Source organism: Malaclemys terrapin, chromosome 4 (genome assembly GCF_027887155.1).
Source record: "Malaclemys terrapin pileata isolate rMalTer1 chromosome 4, rMalTer1.hap1, whole genome shotgun sequence".
Taxonomy (NCBI): Eukaryota; Metazoa; Chordata; order Testudines; family Emydidae; genus Malaclemys; species Malaclemys terrapin.
Genome location: NC_071508.1, coordinates 82555235 through 82570663, shown reverse-complemented (window position 1 = coordinate 82570663; position 15429 = coordinate 82555235). Strand labels below are relative to the sequence as shown.

The window sequence follows — 15429 nt, the reverse complement described above, 5'->3', positions numbered from 1 at the left end:
CATTGAAGTCCCCAGTCCATGAACCGGAAGTGCCACTGCCGTCAGTTTCTCCGCGAGATTCCGGTAAGTTGACCGGAAGTTCCGAACGCGTTGCTATGCGGAAAAGGAAGGTGCAGCCGTTGTGAGGTTCCCCGGAAGACTGGTGGGAGGTTCCGGCCCGGGCCGGCGGCATGAAGGGAAGAGCCGCAGGTGGGAACCTTCGCGGGGCTGGCGCGTTTCCCAGGCTAAGTCCGCGCGGCGTTTTTCCCTTAGTGCCACCGTCCTTCCCCACCGCGGGAGCGGCGGCGCACCAGGGCGGGAGGGCTGTAGCCGAGAACCTCGCCCGGGCTGCTGGGCACCCTCGGTGGAGAGCGGCGGGCGCTGGCTCCGGGTCCAGGATGGGCCGCGCCTAGGGGGAGGAGCCTTCCTGTCCCAAGGGACGAGCTGGGAGGTGGCGGGCAAGGGGAGGTGGGGGCCGCGGTTTGGCCCAGCGGGTGGGGGGCTTTGGTTGGCGGGAGGTACGAGAGGGGCCGTCCCGGTTTGGCTGGACTCGCGTGCCTTGGGGGACTCGAAGGAGCAGGTTTCTGAGCGGGATCTGAGGAGAGGGGCGGCCTGCGGCCGGTTTGGGACTGGTATTTCAGGCCTGTGGGCAGTGTGCCGCGCATGCAGGGGAAGCCCGGGGTAGGAGGCGGGGACAGGAGGGTAGCAGAGGAGAGCGAAGCGCAAGCCTGTCTGGTCTTGTCCAAGGGTTTACTTGAAGGTGAATCTCAGTCAGTGGTGAAGGGCTGGATGAAAGGAGGCAGGTAAGATCCAGGGAGGGGACTGCTTTTCAAGCGCCTTCCGCACTCCCAGGATGGGACCAGCATTGATTTGGTGGGCTTGGAAGTACGGCATACAAAAGACTCAAACAGTTTGAAAGATGTAATCTTTATATGCTGATGTGATCAATTATCCATTGTCACAAGAAGCAGAGCTCTGTTGCATTTGAATTCATATGCTTGACATTCATCAAACAACCTGTGAAGAACTCCACTTTTCCATCACTTTTTCCTTCGTTTCTTTTTTCATCAGTTCTTTCCCTCTTCTTGGGGGTAGTTCCATCCCTCTCTTCCTTGGATTAATTGCATAATTAGATACTTATATGAAATTCAATAAAATCATTAATAGTTTTTTTAATCTCTCCACCACAACTTGGATACACTGGAGGGAGCAATGGTATGGGTAGTAGGGAGGCCAAAGAGGAAGAGGTTGCAGTAATCAAATTGGGAAATAATCAGGGCTTGTAAAAGTGTGTTAGCGGTTGGGACAGAGGAAAAAGTGGTGGGAGAGGAAGGAGCCTAAGATGACTCCCTGATCATGTAAGTAATATAGGCAGTGGTGTTGTCAACTGTGATAGAGAATGGGAGACATGGGGAAGATATAGGAAGAAAGATGAGCTTAAATTGTTGAGGCCTCCATGAAGAAATGTGGGAGAGACAGACTCCAACTGATCCCAGACCTGCCCAGCCAAACTGCCCTTCACCGGAAAAGACAGAATTAGATCACCATGGAGATTGAAATTGTTATTGGAGGTCTCTGAGTGATGCTAAGAAATAATGCTCATGAGCACATGGTATAGAAGAAAGCATGAAAGTGGATCCTCCCATTGTGTATTTTACCACCAGTCTTTATCTGAAGATTATACAACTCCCCAATCTTTGAAAAATCCTGCACATGACATGTGGTCAAGTTAATGTTATGAGGGAAATGTCACCTTTAGCATTATCAGAATTTGTGCACTTGTTTTTGCAGCCTTTATTCTGCTTCAACTGTAGTTTTTAATAATAGTATACTAAGATGTCGTTTCCCTGGTGGATTCTTTATTTTAGACAAGAGAAAAGGAAAATGACTGTTGGTATCTATTTTATTTTCTATATAAGTAAGTCACCTTCATCATTGCAGTCATTGAACACCTTCCAACAGTGCATTAAATGACGTGATTAGCATCTGTCACATGCAGTTCATTCTTTTTCTCATCCTCACCCCAAAAAGGAAGCTATGTGTGCATTGCAGTGTTTTGTTTTAGTAGGTACAGCTTTTTAATAAGAACATGCTGCTTTGTATTCATATTGGAGAAGGCAAGGTTGAAAAAATGGACTCTATACTTGGAGTAGGTGATGAGGTTTGTGATGGCCCTTAGTTCCTATGGGAGTTTGTTCCACAGTCTGAGAAAGGTCTGTTTCCACCACAAGTGAGCGTTACCCTTTCAGTAAAAGTTCATGGTACCTGAAGAGTGAAGTTGCCGATCACCGTTCTTATCCTGGCACTTCAGGTGATCTTTTAGATGTCCTGGGCTCAGGTTGTCGAGAGCCTTGAAGATAAGGAACAAAACCTTGAATTTGACTTGAAATTGCCTATGGGAGGACAGTGTAGAGAGCAGGGGACAGGTTTGATGTAGCTGTGGTGGCCTGTTTTGCCAAGGAGAGGTACTGAGTTTTGTACTAGTTAGAGATTGATGGTTTCATGCCCAGGTATGTTATGCTGCTGTAGTCCAGCTGAGAAGTAACAAAGATACTTATAGCTGAGGCAAGGTTATCATTCTCCAGAATAGAGGATCTTCTTGGCAACCAGAAATGATAGGAAGTGTTGCTCATGGTCACTGCTGTGTGTGTGTGTTTTAGTTTCAGCAAAGAACCCTCAGGAATGCTTCCAAATTACAGACTGAGTTGAACAATTGTGGGCCTATATCTTCAACCGAAGGACTACAGCAATTGCAAACTTCTTGGATGAAATCATCCTATTGAAATCACTGAAAAATGATGATGCACAGATAACTGCTATGATTAAGATTGAATGTTAACCTTATGGCCCACTAGAGTTAGGGCTAGAAATTTAGTCTCTCGCTGAGGGGTGAAAATGAGTTTTGAGTGAGCATAGTCCCAATTGTAAGAAGCTTGTCTATGTTCTGCTATTGCTGGGATGCATCTGCTGCTGATGCCAAAACCCTCCAGTTGCACAATAGCATCACCAGTGAGGTAAAGAGGTAGCTACCACCTAGGCTGACCAGATGAGAGGAAGAAAATATTGGGACAAATTGTGTCCTGACCAAAGATCGGTCGGGATGCAGGACAAACACCTAAATATCGGGACGGTCCCGATTTTATTGGGACGTCTGGTCACTCTACTACCAACCCTCTCTGCAGCAGCTCTTCATTGTGGCAGAGACCTACCTCGCCTCCTGCCCCAGGGGAAATGCCTGCCAAAGAGACATCATTGCTTCTTTTGACCTTGCCCTGCTGCTAATGGAGATTACAGCTAATAACATCTGGCAGGTACCATCTGGCTTGAAATGTGAAGCCTTTCTATAGTACTTGATTATCTGATTCAAGTTGTCTGGGAGTAGTCATCTCTACAGGTTGTATCTCATATTGCAGATGTAGGGCACTTCATACAAATTTAATGCAACTGTCAGGCACTTGGCAAATTTCTCATCTGGGTAGTTTGAAGACTCCCTTTGCCGACACACCATGCCTCAACCTTGTTTGCATTTTACCTGCCCACACTAATAATACCATCTTTTCCTTGCTTTATTGATTTCAGAAATCCCTGTTATCAAACCGGAAGTGGGGAGTATGCAATGTGAGAAGAATGAATCTGACTTTATTAGAGTCATAAATTCTGAAACTTCTTTCATGTGCCTCCTCTGTTGTAAAGGAGAGATTCATGATTTGGGTTGCTGGATATGTCCCCTACATACCTTAGATCTCTTTTGCTATATTTCACTAGGATGCTGAGATGGGGATGAAAGGGTAATTGTGTTTGCTAATTCCAGGGATTGGAATATTGGGATTCCACTGTTGCATGAGGCTACCACTGTAGTGACAGCTGTGGCAGTTTTAATCACATTACCTCATGTCCTGCACTTATAAGGAAGCACTGCAGATCAGGTGGAAGTTTCTAGTAGCTATGTTACTTAGGCTGCAGTTTGTTTGGCTACCCACCGACTCCTCTTGGCTTTTGGAGTTGCATGTATCCTGAGCTGCATGATCTTGTTAGTTGAGGGGAGAGTCTCACTGCCATTGTTTTACAGATTGCTGGAGGTCAGATCTGTGCAGCAACATGGACTCATCGGAGGAGACTGGGGGCTCCTCCACAGAAGAGAACTACTTTGTGAATTACACCTTCACTGACCGTTCTCACTCAGGCCGCGTAGCTCAGGGTATTATGAAGCTCTGTCTGGAGGATGAGCTCTTTGCTGATGTTACCATCTCAGTGGAAGGCAAAGAATTCCAGCTGCACCGGCTAGTCCTCTCAGCTCAGAGCTGCTTCTTTCGTTCCATGTTCACTTCCAACCTGAAGGAGGCTCACAACCAGGTGATTGAGCTACAAGATGTTAGCGAGAGTGTTTTCCAACTCCTGGTGGACTATATTTACCATGGGACTGTAAAGCTGCGGGCAGAAGAGTTGCAGGAAACGTATGAGGTGGCAGATATGTACCAGCTGACTGCCCTTTTTGAGGAGTGCTCCCGTTTCCTGGCCCGCACGGTGCAGGTGAGAAATTGTCTTCAGGTTATGTGGCTGGCAGATCAACATAGTGACATGGAGCTCTACACAGCTGCAAAGCATTGTGCCAAGTCACATTTGTCACAGCTTCAGGATACAGAGGAGTTCCTGCACCTACCTCTCCGCCTGCTGACAGACATCCTTACAGGTAGGCACAGGGGGCTTATGAGACCTGCCAGGATGTGGGTGTGGAGAGAGATTTGGGGTGGCTGTCTCAGAGGTTTGTGGGGATTATCTGAACAACCAGCAGGGTGGCTTTGAAGAAGGCCAGGAGGATGGGATTCAGAGGACCCAACTATCTTATTCAGAGGCTGATCAAAGCAAGTCTTCCCATAGCAAACCATCCAGCATAACTTATTCAAAGAAGCCTTGGTAACTGCAGCTGGCAGTGAAGCATCCACCCTTTGAGCAATAGCTACATTAACATAAAAGATGCTGGTAACATGGTCATATTGTCTATCTCACAGCAGTTCCTGGGGAAAGGGTAACAACCTCCAACCTCATAGGTTTCAGGGGATGCGTGGCATTAAACCTTATGGGGGTCCCTGCTCACTGATATCTCGGGTGTAGTTTATGAACCTTCAGTGAACTGTTGCGCTTCCATCCTATGTGGTATTTTCAATAATATTATGAGTTTCCTCAAATAATTGTCAATTTCAGTAGAAAGCATTTCAGAGCTAGATTTGTTTGTAAAGCGCCAAACATGGTGTGTCATATCAATTGGTTTCCTATAGAAGACACTTTGCTCCACTCATATTGTAGGGCTTTCAGTAGGTAATCAAGCCACATACATAGCTGGTGTAGGGGAGCCTATAATTGTATGTGCTTTTCTTCAGATTTTTGGAATGTTTGCAGGATTTTTCCAGAAATAACTCGATGGTACGTTAAGTCTGTTTGCTAGCTCCCTTAACAGCTTGGGATGCATATTGTCCCACTAATGTCTATATGTCATCTTCCAAGGATTCCCTTATCTTTTTAGCGAGAGCTATTTTTACAGGGGCTTCCTCCTGTCTTAGTTACCCGAACTTCACTTCTTTTGGAAAACAAGATCTGAAGGTGGTGCCCAGTATTTCAGCCATTTGAGTCATGATTAATTCCAGCCCTTTCATTCTCTTTTAATGCTTTCTCCCTACTGTCTTTTTCCTTCTGGTATTATGGAGGTGCTGGTTGGGACTCCATAATTAAGGTTGGGTACCATTTTTCACTTAAAGCAGGACTTCAATGTCTTGTTTGTGTGAAAAATACAGTACATCATCCCCAACTTTACTGCACATTCTGCTACTACAGAATGAATTTTCAAAGTATTTACAAGTAAATCTGTTAATTTGTTTATGATAAAATTAATTAAAGATGTGGTCCTTTGTTACATTTCTTAATCTGCCTTTTCTTTGTCCTGAATGATCTTGGCAATAGAATAATAATGCAGACACTTCAAACTTTCCATATACTTAAAATTAATTGAAATTTTATGCATAGGCCATATTTGAAGAAAGTAGGGTATAACTTTAATGTAGTTATAAACAATTGTATCTAATTGTTAGGATTGTATACACTAGACAGGTAACTCAAGTGGAGCCTATTGGTTGCAGTGAGTCAGTGGTATGAAGGAGAGCAGACACATGTCAAGAGTTCTCACATGTCAAGATGCTTGGCCCATCTGCCACTGCTCTTTAAAAATTCTATGGCTTCATGCTGGCTTGGGCATCAATGCTTGAAAGGCTTCCCTGTGGTACTGCTTTGATGGCTCTACAATGTGTTGAGACAGCACTGCCAGGGTAATTCAGGCAGGACTATGAGGGAGTCCTTAAAATTCAGTAATAATGGGAATAGGGGATTGAGCTCACCCTGGTGCTTTCTGCTTAGCAGTATTTTAATTAACGCAGCCCTCCAATAAGTCAACTGCAAATTAAGGGCCAGATTCACCGGAATGCTTTGTGTGCTTTGTGCTGCTCCAGCGAGGCAAAGCAGCTGTGAACCCACCCTCGCTGGCAGCTGTGCACTGCTTTGGAGGTACTGGTGAATCTATCCATAAAAGTTAAAATTAAAAAAAATTAAGATTGATACTGAATATCTGCAAATCATTAGGAATATCGCATGGTAGCATTTTCTAGGTTAGGGTGTGTATGAAACTTTGTAATTTAAAAAAATTTAGGAAATCCACAGACAAGCTGTTCAGATGGAGTTAGGGTTGAAAGTGTATATCAGTATCTCAAGGGTACAAAAAAACGTACAGCTTGTTTGTAATTACCCTAAAAACATGCATTTGGTTGGGAGATGTCCAGGTAATCTCCACGCTGGATTTTAACATTGAGAGGGAAGAAAACAAAGTAAGAAAGGATACAGCCATGGGTAGGAGAATGGACATAAGGAGGAAGGGTAGTGTAGATACCAGTCTAATAGGTGAAACTGGCGGTAGAATGTCTGTGCCTAATCAGGTAAAGAATGTGAGCGAAGCCAAACAGCAAAAATTAAGATGTCTGTAAACCAATGTGAAGTCAAACCAGATATTATAGAGATAACAGAAACATGGTGGAATAGTAGCCCTGACTGGAGTACAGGTATTGAACGGTATGTGCTGTTTAGGAAAGACAGAAATAAAGGCAAAGGTGGTGGAGTAGCATTGTATATCAATGATGAGGTAGACTGTAAAGAAATAAGAAGGGATGAAATGGATAAGACAGAGTCTGTCTGTGCAAAAATCACATTGGGGAAGAAAGCTACTAGAGCCTCCCCTGGGATAGTGCTTGGGATGTGCTGTAGACCACCGGGATCTGATTTGGATATGGATAGAGACCTCTTTAATGTTTTTAATTAAGTAAATACTAATGGGAATTGTGTGATCATGGGAGACTTTAACTTCCCAGATATAGACTGGAAGACAAGCGCTAATAATAATGATAGGGCTCAGATTTCCCTGAATGCGATAGCTGATGGATTCCTTCACCAAGTAGTTGCTGAACCAACAAGAGGGGATGCCATTTTAGATTTGGTTTTGGTGAGTAGTGAGGACCTCATAGAAGAAATGGTTGCAGGGGACAATTTTGGTTCGAGCCATCATGAGGTAATTCAGTTTAAACTAAATAGAAGGATAAACAAAAATAGATTTGTGACTAGGGTTTTTGATTTCAAAAGGGCTAACATTACAAAATTAAGGAAATTAGTTAGGGAAGTGGATTGGACTGAAGAACTTGTGGATCTAAAGGTGAAGGAGGCCTGGAATTACTTCAATTCAAAGTTGCAGAAACTGTCAGAAATCTGCATCCCAAGAAAGGGGAAACAATTAATAAGCAGGAGTTGTAGACCAAGCTGGATGAGCAAGCATCTCAGAGAGGTGATTAAGAAAAAGCAGAAAGCCTACAAGGAGTGGAAGATGGGAGGGATCAGCAAGGAAAGCTACCTTATTGAGGTCAGAACATGTAGGGATAAAGTGAGAAAGGCCAAAAGCCATATAGAGTTGGACCTTGCAAAGGGAATTAAAACCAATAGTAAAAGGTGCTATAGCCATATAAATAAGAAAAAACAAAGAAAGAAGAAGTGGGACCGCTAAACACTGAGGAAGGGGGGGGAAGTTGAGGATAATCTAGGCATGGCCCAATATCTAAACAAATACTTTGCCTCAGTCTTTAATGAGGCTAATGAGGAGCTTAGGGAAAATGGTAGGATGACAAATGGGAATGAGGATATGCGGGTAGATATTACCACATCTGAGGTGGAAGCCAAACTCTAACAGCTTCATGGGACTAAATCGGGGGGCCCCGATAATCTTCATCCAAGAATATTAAAGGAACTGGCACATGAAATTGCAAGCCCATTAGCAAGAATTTTTAATGAATCTGTAAACTCAGGGGTTGTACTGTATGACTGGAGAATTGCTAATATAGTTCCTATTTTTAAGAAAGGAAAAAAAAGTGATCCGGGTAACTACCGGCCTGTTCGTTTGACATCTGTAGTATGCAAGGTCTTGGAAAAAATTTTGAAGGAGAAGGTAGATAAGGACATTGAGGTCAATGGTAATTGGGACAAAATACAACATGGTTTTACAAAAGCTAGATCATGCCAAACCAACTTGATCTCCTTCTTTGAGAAGGTAACAGATCTTTTAGACAAAGGAAATGCAGTGGATCTAATTTACCTCGATTTCAGTAAGGCATTTGATATGGTTCCACATGGGGAATTATTAGCTAAATTGGAAAAGATGGCGATCAGTATGAAAATTGAAAAATGGATAAGGAACTGGTTAAAGGGAAGACTACAACTGATCATACTGAAAGGTGAACTGTCAGGCTGGAGAGAGGTTACTAGTGGAGTTCCTCGGATCGGTTTTGGGACCAATCTTATATAATCTTTTTATTACTGACCTTGGCACAAAAAGTGGGAATGTGCTAATAAAGTTTGCGGATGATACAAAGCTGGGAAGTATTGCCAATACAGAAAAGGCCCAGGATATCATACATGGAGTAATAGTAATAGGATGAAATTTAATAGTGAATAGTGCAAAGTCATGCATTTAGGGATTAATAGCAAGAATTTTTTGTATAAGCTGGGGACGCATCAGTTGGAAGTAACAGAGGAGGAGAAGGACCTCGGAGTATTGATTGATCATAGGATGACTATGAGCCACCAATGTGATATGGCTGTGAAAAAAGATAATGCAGTCTTGGGATGCACCAGGCGAGGCATTTCCAGTAGAGCTAAGGAAGTGTTAGGCACCGTTATACAAGGCACTGGTGAGACCTCATGTGGATGGATTACTGTGTGCAGTTCTCGTCTCCCATGTTTAAGAAGGATGAATTTGAACTGGAACAGGTACAGAGAAGGGCTACTAGGATGATCTGAGGAAGGAAAACCTGTCTTATGCAAGGAGCTTGGCTTGTTTAGCCTAACCAAAAAAAGGCTGAGGGGAGATATGATTGCTCTCTATAAATATATCCGAGGGATAAATACCAGGGAGGGAGAGGAATTATTTAAGATCAGTACTAATGTGGACACAAGAACAAATGGATATAAACTGGCCATCAGGAAGTTTAGACTTGAAATTAGATGAAGGTTTCTAACCATCAGAGGAGTGAAGTTCTGGAACAGTCTTCCAAGGGGAGCCATGGGGGCAAAAGGAAATATCTGGCTTCAAGACTAAGCTTGATAAGTTTATTGAGGGGATGGTGTGATGGGATAGCCTAATTTTGGCAATTAATTGATCTTTGACTATTTGCGGTAAATATGCCCAATGGCCTGTGATGGGATGTTAGATGGGGTGGGATCTAAGTTACTACAGAGAATTCTTTCCTGGGTGTCTGACTGGTGAGTCTTGCCCACATGCTCAGTGTTTAGCTGATCGCCATATTTGGGGTCGTAAAGGAATTTTCCTCCAGGGCAGATTGGCAGAGGTCCTGGGGGTTTTTCGCCTTCCTCTGTAGCGTGGGTCACGGGTCACTTGATGGAGGATTCTCTGCACCTTGAAGTCTTTAAACCACAATTTGAGGACTTCAATAGCACAGACATAGGTTAGGGTTTGATGTAGGAGTGGGTGGGTGAGATTCTGTGGCCTGCGTTGTGCAGGAGGTCAGACTAGACGATCATAATGGTCCCTTCTGACCTTAAAGTCTATGATTCTATGATTATAAACCCAGGAAATTCAGAGTTAAGGTTACACTTAAAAGAAATCCAAACATGTTAAGGTAATCAAAAAACAGTTAAGGCACTTAAACTCTGACCTTTAGTGACACCATGCAATAACCATAGGATTAGGATTATGGCATTTTAATGTTTGTGGTCCCAGATTAGGTTGGTTTGATTGTTTTGTTTAAAGGCTCCTGTGGTGGGTTTTTTCCCCTTGTGCAATTGTGTTACCCAGGTAGGCCTGTAAAATGGGCCCCAATCAGAAATAAACCCATAGTGTGGTTAGGCAGAAGCACTATGTTAGCTTAAGCACTCCCTGTACTACAACCCAGTTAGTGGAAGCCTGAGGAAAATAAGTAAGCATTAGTGATCAGCATTAAAACAAATATAATGCAGATGATGTTTTATTTATAAAACTTGTCCATTGCTAGGCTATTGGACACATTTCCAGAATAAAACCATACATTTAACTTGTGTGTTGGTTGCTACAGCCAGTGATTTAGACAATCCCAGTAATAATGGATCAACCCTAAACAGAATAAACTCCCTCATTATGAGCAAACAGGTGGGTCTTGTCTAATGCACTGAATGCAAACTAACTTGGGGCTCTGTCAGGCCCAGAGGAAGCAGATTTCACAGTCAAGGAACCTTCAGAAGGAATGTCATGCCTCACACAATCAAAGCTGAGTCTAGAGAGGATTCCACATAGGGGGAGCGATGATCTCTCAGACAGTCATATCTGAAACTATATACAATCACCTAGCACGCTGTTGGCAATTTACTAAAGATACAAGGGTTTATGACTTAACCAAGGATTAATACTGTACATGGAAGCAAATAGAAAACCGGTGCAGCCTATTAAGTACAGGTGTATTGTGGTTCGGCACCAGTAGGCAAGCTTCAAGAAGAGCATGTTGCAGCAATCCTGCCTGTATGTAACAAAGGTGAAGGTCCAGATCTGAGAAGAAGGATCATAGTTGTCTGGCTAAGTGCAGACTGAGGAAAAGTGTTGCTGGTGCTGTTAGTTGGGCTTCTAGGAGCAGCAAGAGATCTAAAAGACCCATAGGTCCAAACCTCACTGCCTAAGTGAGAAGATGTTTGTTCCTCTCTGAGCATCATGGTGCAATGTCTCCCACCCCCCACTGACTCTGTGATGCAGGCATAGGGTGTGATGAGTTGGGTATATATCTGTACAGTTTATAAATTCTTTGTGAGACTATGCACCCTACGTGTTTGTGTCAAGCTGCAGACTCCATTTTGAATGTGCAGCCTTTTGCCTTCTCTGTGGTCTGTTTGCTTCCATGTTGGATTGAGATTCCAAAGACTGGTGGCAAAAGAATAACAATAAAGAGTAGTTGATGCTAAGTTCCCAATCATTGAAAATCTGTTCACTCTAGAGCAGGGGTCGGCAACATTCGGCACGTGGCTCGCTAGGGTAAGCACTCTGGCGGGCCGGGCCAGTTTTATTTACCTGCTGACGCGGCAGGTTCGGCCGATCGCGGTCCCAGGCCAATGGGAGCGGCGAGAAGCTGCAGCCAGCACATTGCTCGCCTGCGCCGCTTCTCGCTGCCCCCATTGGCCCGGGACGGCAAACCACGGCCAGTGGGGACCGCGATCGGCCGAACCTGCCGCGTCAGCAGGTAAATAAAACTGGCCCGGCCCGCCAGAGTGCTTACCCTAGCGAGCCATGTGCTGAACGTTGCCGACCCCTGCTCTAGACCAAAGTGGTCCCTGCCCAGAAGAACTGATTTAGCAATGGGCAAGTAACCTGGCAGGGGTTTGTGCTCATACGGAGAAGCTGACATGGGTTTTAAAAAGTGCAGAAGTTTTTCTGCTCAGAGGGACATTTTTCTCCAGTCCATGAGGAAGAGACCACCCACCACACAACAACTTGTGTGAGGCAGGGGATTCCCTGACTGCCTGGACATTGATGATCCCTAAGGACTCCCAAGGGAAGGGTGAGCTAAAAGTGAGGGACTGAGGTGTTTAAGATATTTGTTGTTTTGTGTGATCTCTACTGACTTGTTCTTTATTTGATTAAGTATAATAGAGCATAAAAGGTGTTAGACTCTGTGCAAAGTGTGTGAGTGTGTTCACTGCTTCACAACTGCTGCGTGCCCCTGCGAGTTAAACTGTAAACCAGAAGCTTCATGCCTTTGGGGTGGTGGTATGGGAAAGGGACATGTTTAAGTACCTGGAGTATCTTGGGGGTAAGCACTGGTCCTGGAGGCGTATGGCAAATGTCCTGAGGAGCTCCATCTCCAAGAAGGGCTAGCAGACTGAGAATCAGTGCCCAGGAAAAGGGCCAGAGGGACCCAGGGAAGAACCACTGATGCAGACTGCTGGGGCTCCAGAAGCTTAATGGGATCCAGAGCACAGAAGCTTGGATTCCTCTCTCAGAAGTCCTAGTGAGTGCCCATGAAGGGTGTTTGCTAAGATCTGTGACATTAGCTCCCTGACTTTGACTTATGGTACACGGACCCCTCAAATAGAACATTTGCTGTGTCACCAAGGAAGCCGTGTCTCCTGATGTTGAACCAGATAGACTTGATACAGGTGCCTAGTTGCTCCTGCTGGCCATACTAGCCAGGTTTTATAAACCTCAGCCTCACTCTTGCTCAAGCTAGGGTTTGTTGGTGTCCTCATGGAGGGAAGAGGTTATGAGGAAAAGGCTGGTTGTTCAGCTCACGCCTTGAGAATAACATGTCAATTTATTGTAAATTCTTCTGTCTCTGAAACTACAGATGGTGTTCCATGTTCAGAGAATCCAACAGTTGCCATAGAAACCTGGATCAACTTCAACAAAGAGGAGCGGGCAGGCTTCTCGGAGGTGCTGCGATCCAGTCTAAAGGTATGGATGGCCCCCGTGCCCTGCAGTTAATGCAGTTATCATACTGCTCTGGTTCCCTATTCACAGAGGAAGGGCTCCTGCCCTTATTTGTGACCTCCTAGTGTTTGAAAAAGCTGTGGCTTCAATACCAGAAATGCACACCCACAGGTAGAAAACCCCAGGTACTGTCAATGGCCTCAGCCTCGAGGCTGCTCTTGCCAATAGGGTTAACTAATCAGTGGTATTAGCCTGGTGTTCCCCAAGTACACAGGTCAGGGGCCAGTTTAGAAAGCCTAAAGGTTGGCATTCCCATGACTATAATTCTGCTCCCTGAGCATTTCCTTGCCGTTAACTGAACTGAAGCCTGACCATGTAGATTCAGATGCAGGGCACTGCTCATTTTACCAGGTCAGGAATAAAAGGTGCCTAGACAAGGCTTGAAGGCACAGGGTGTGGAGGATGTAGGAGCCTGAGACCTTATAGTCAAGTGAGGCTGAGATGACTTAACACAGAGCTACTGGGCCCCAAAACTCCCTAAAGGGAATGGAGCTTTGAATGCTGCTGGCATGTGTGTTGTGACAATTCCTACCTGGATTCTGACAAAAATTCCTTTTCTCTCAGGAGATTGGGGAGAACGTTCACATCTACCTGATCGGGAAGGAGTCATCGCGTACGCACTCACTTGCTGTGTCTCTGCACTGTGCTGATGATGACTCAATCAGTGTGAGTGGCCAGAATAGCCTGTGTCATCAGATCACTGCAGCTTGCAAGCATGGCAGTGACCTGTATGTCGTAGGGGGCTCTATTCCACGACGCATGTGGAAATGTAACAATGCCACCGTAGACTGGGAATGGTGTGCTCCTCTGCCCCGTGACCGGCTCCAACACACCCTTGTCTCCGTGCCCAGCAAGGATGCTATATACTCACTGGGAGGCAAGACGTTGCAGGACACACTCTCCAATGCTGTCATATACTACAGAGTGCGAGACAATGTGTGGACAGAGACCAGCCAGCTGGAAGTTGCTGTCTCTGGGGCTGCAGGTGCCAACCTCAATGGTATCATTTACCTGCTGGGTGGGGAGGAGAATGATCTGGACTTCTTCACTAAGCCCTCCCGGCTCATTCAGTGCTACGACACCAATACAGAGAAGTGCCACGTGAAACCTTATGTATTGCCTTTTGCAGGGCACATGCATGCTGCTGTGCATAAAGACCTAGTGTTCATTGTGGCTGAGGGGGACTCGTTGCTGTGCTATAATCCCCTCCTGGATAGTTTCACCCGACTCTGTCTGCCAGATGCCTGGAGCTCAGTACCATCCCTCTGGAAAATTGCCAGTTGTAACGGCAGCATCTATGTCTTTCGGGATCGTTACAAAAAGGGAGATGCTAACACCTTCAAACTCAACCCAGCCACCTCTGTGGTGACTGTCACCAGTGGCATCAAGGTGCTGCTCACTAACCTGCAGTTTGTGCTGGCTTGAGGTGACAAGCCCACATGAACATTCTGTAGAGCAGCTTAGAGGCACCTAGTTTCCTTAGCACTTGCCCCAACAAGACCAGCTCACAGCACCATAGAGTGCCCCCTCCTCTTTAGCCCTCGTTGCAGGCAGTATGAGTCTCCTGGATGTGAGGCTGTTTTCCCTTTCAGTACACTCTCTAAGTTGACTTACAGCATCTTAATTCCCAGATAGACTAAATAGTGTTACTATGATCCTCTGATGTGAAGCTGTGTTTCAAGCTCAAATTGCAGCAGATAGGCTTCTTAGGCCTAGAACTATTCACCACCAGCAAGCCCTAGCATGAGCAGATAAACTTTTTTGTCACAGCCTTTTAATGTAATAGCCCAGGAGGCTGCATGTGCTGCTGCCATCACTAGTCACAGGGAATGGCCACCCTGTACACTCCCTAAAAAAGCTCTATGCAGTTTGAAATGGGGCTCCAATATGAATGTTTCTTGCTAAGGCTACAGGACTGGCTTCAGGTTAGAGGCACTGACTAAAATGGACTGTACTATAAAAATTTAGAGGTGGGTCCAAGTCCCTGACTTGGTTATGCTCTGCCCTAACATAGGGGAGATGGACTTGCTGCTACTTTGCCACCTAGCAGAAAGAGGAAAACTATCCTTACAATACTATTGTGCCAATGCTGGTTTCTAGCCCCAGTACTGGAGCTCCCAGCCTGCTGACATTATATGACAGAGCTGTACGATGGTTAAAGATGAAACTAAAGTTCATTTTCTCACACCCTTCTCTGCTGGCACTGTAGCCCTTTAGGTGAGAGCCTGAATAAAAGTGTCTGGTGGGACAAAGATATGGTTTCTTTTTTGCTGGTGGTATTAATGCAAGAAGTTTGACACCCCTCTATCCCCTGCAATAATGGCACTGATGTTTTCAACCGGAACACCTGGTCGAAAAGGGGCCCTCCCCAGCCTGCTGAAAATGAGGGAGGGTGGGGGAGAGTG

At 45.2% G+C, this 15429-nt stretch overlaps 1 protein-coding gene across 3 annotated transcripts; it reads left to right on the top strand.

Annotated features, from left to right (window-relative positions):
* Positions 1-20: 20 nt before the first annotated feature.
* On the top strand, positions 21-15278 carry KBTBD4 (kelch repeat and BTB domain containing 4). Of its 3 annotated transcripts, XM_054025749.1 has the most exons (5): positions 537-739; positions 2640-3290; positions 4049-4669; positions 12882-12988; positions 13589-15278. In XM_054025749.1, the coding sequence occupies exons 3-5, from the start codon at positions 4078-4080 to the stop codon at positions 14447-14449; spliced, it is 1560 nt and encodes a 519-aa protein (XP_053881724.1). In that variant the 5' UTR covers positions 537-739; positions 2640-3290; positions 4049-4077; the 3' UTR covers positions 14450-15278. The 3 variants fall into 3 exon arrangements, with proteins under 3 accessions (XP_053881723.1, XP_053881724.1, XP_053881725.1); XM_054025748.1 differs by lacking the exons at positions 537-739; positions 2640-3290 and adding an exon at positions 21-189; XM_054025750.1 differs by lacking the exon at positions 2640-3290 and having other exon boundaries at positions 537-864.
* The last annotated feature ends 151 nt before the right edge of the window (positions 15279-15429 follow it).

Excerpts from the sequence above, each read along its gene's own strand:
- KBTBD4 (XM_054025748.1), top strand. Across the intron at positions 4,670-12,881 it reads GCTGACAGACATCCTTACAG|ATGGTGTTCCATGTTCAGAG; the intron begins GTAGGCACAGGG and ends CTGAAACTACAG. Across the intron at positions 12,989-13,588 it reads TGCTGCGATCCAGTCTAAAG|GAGATTGGGGAGAACGTTCA; the intron begins GTATGGATGGCC and ends CTTTTCTCTCAG.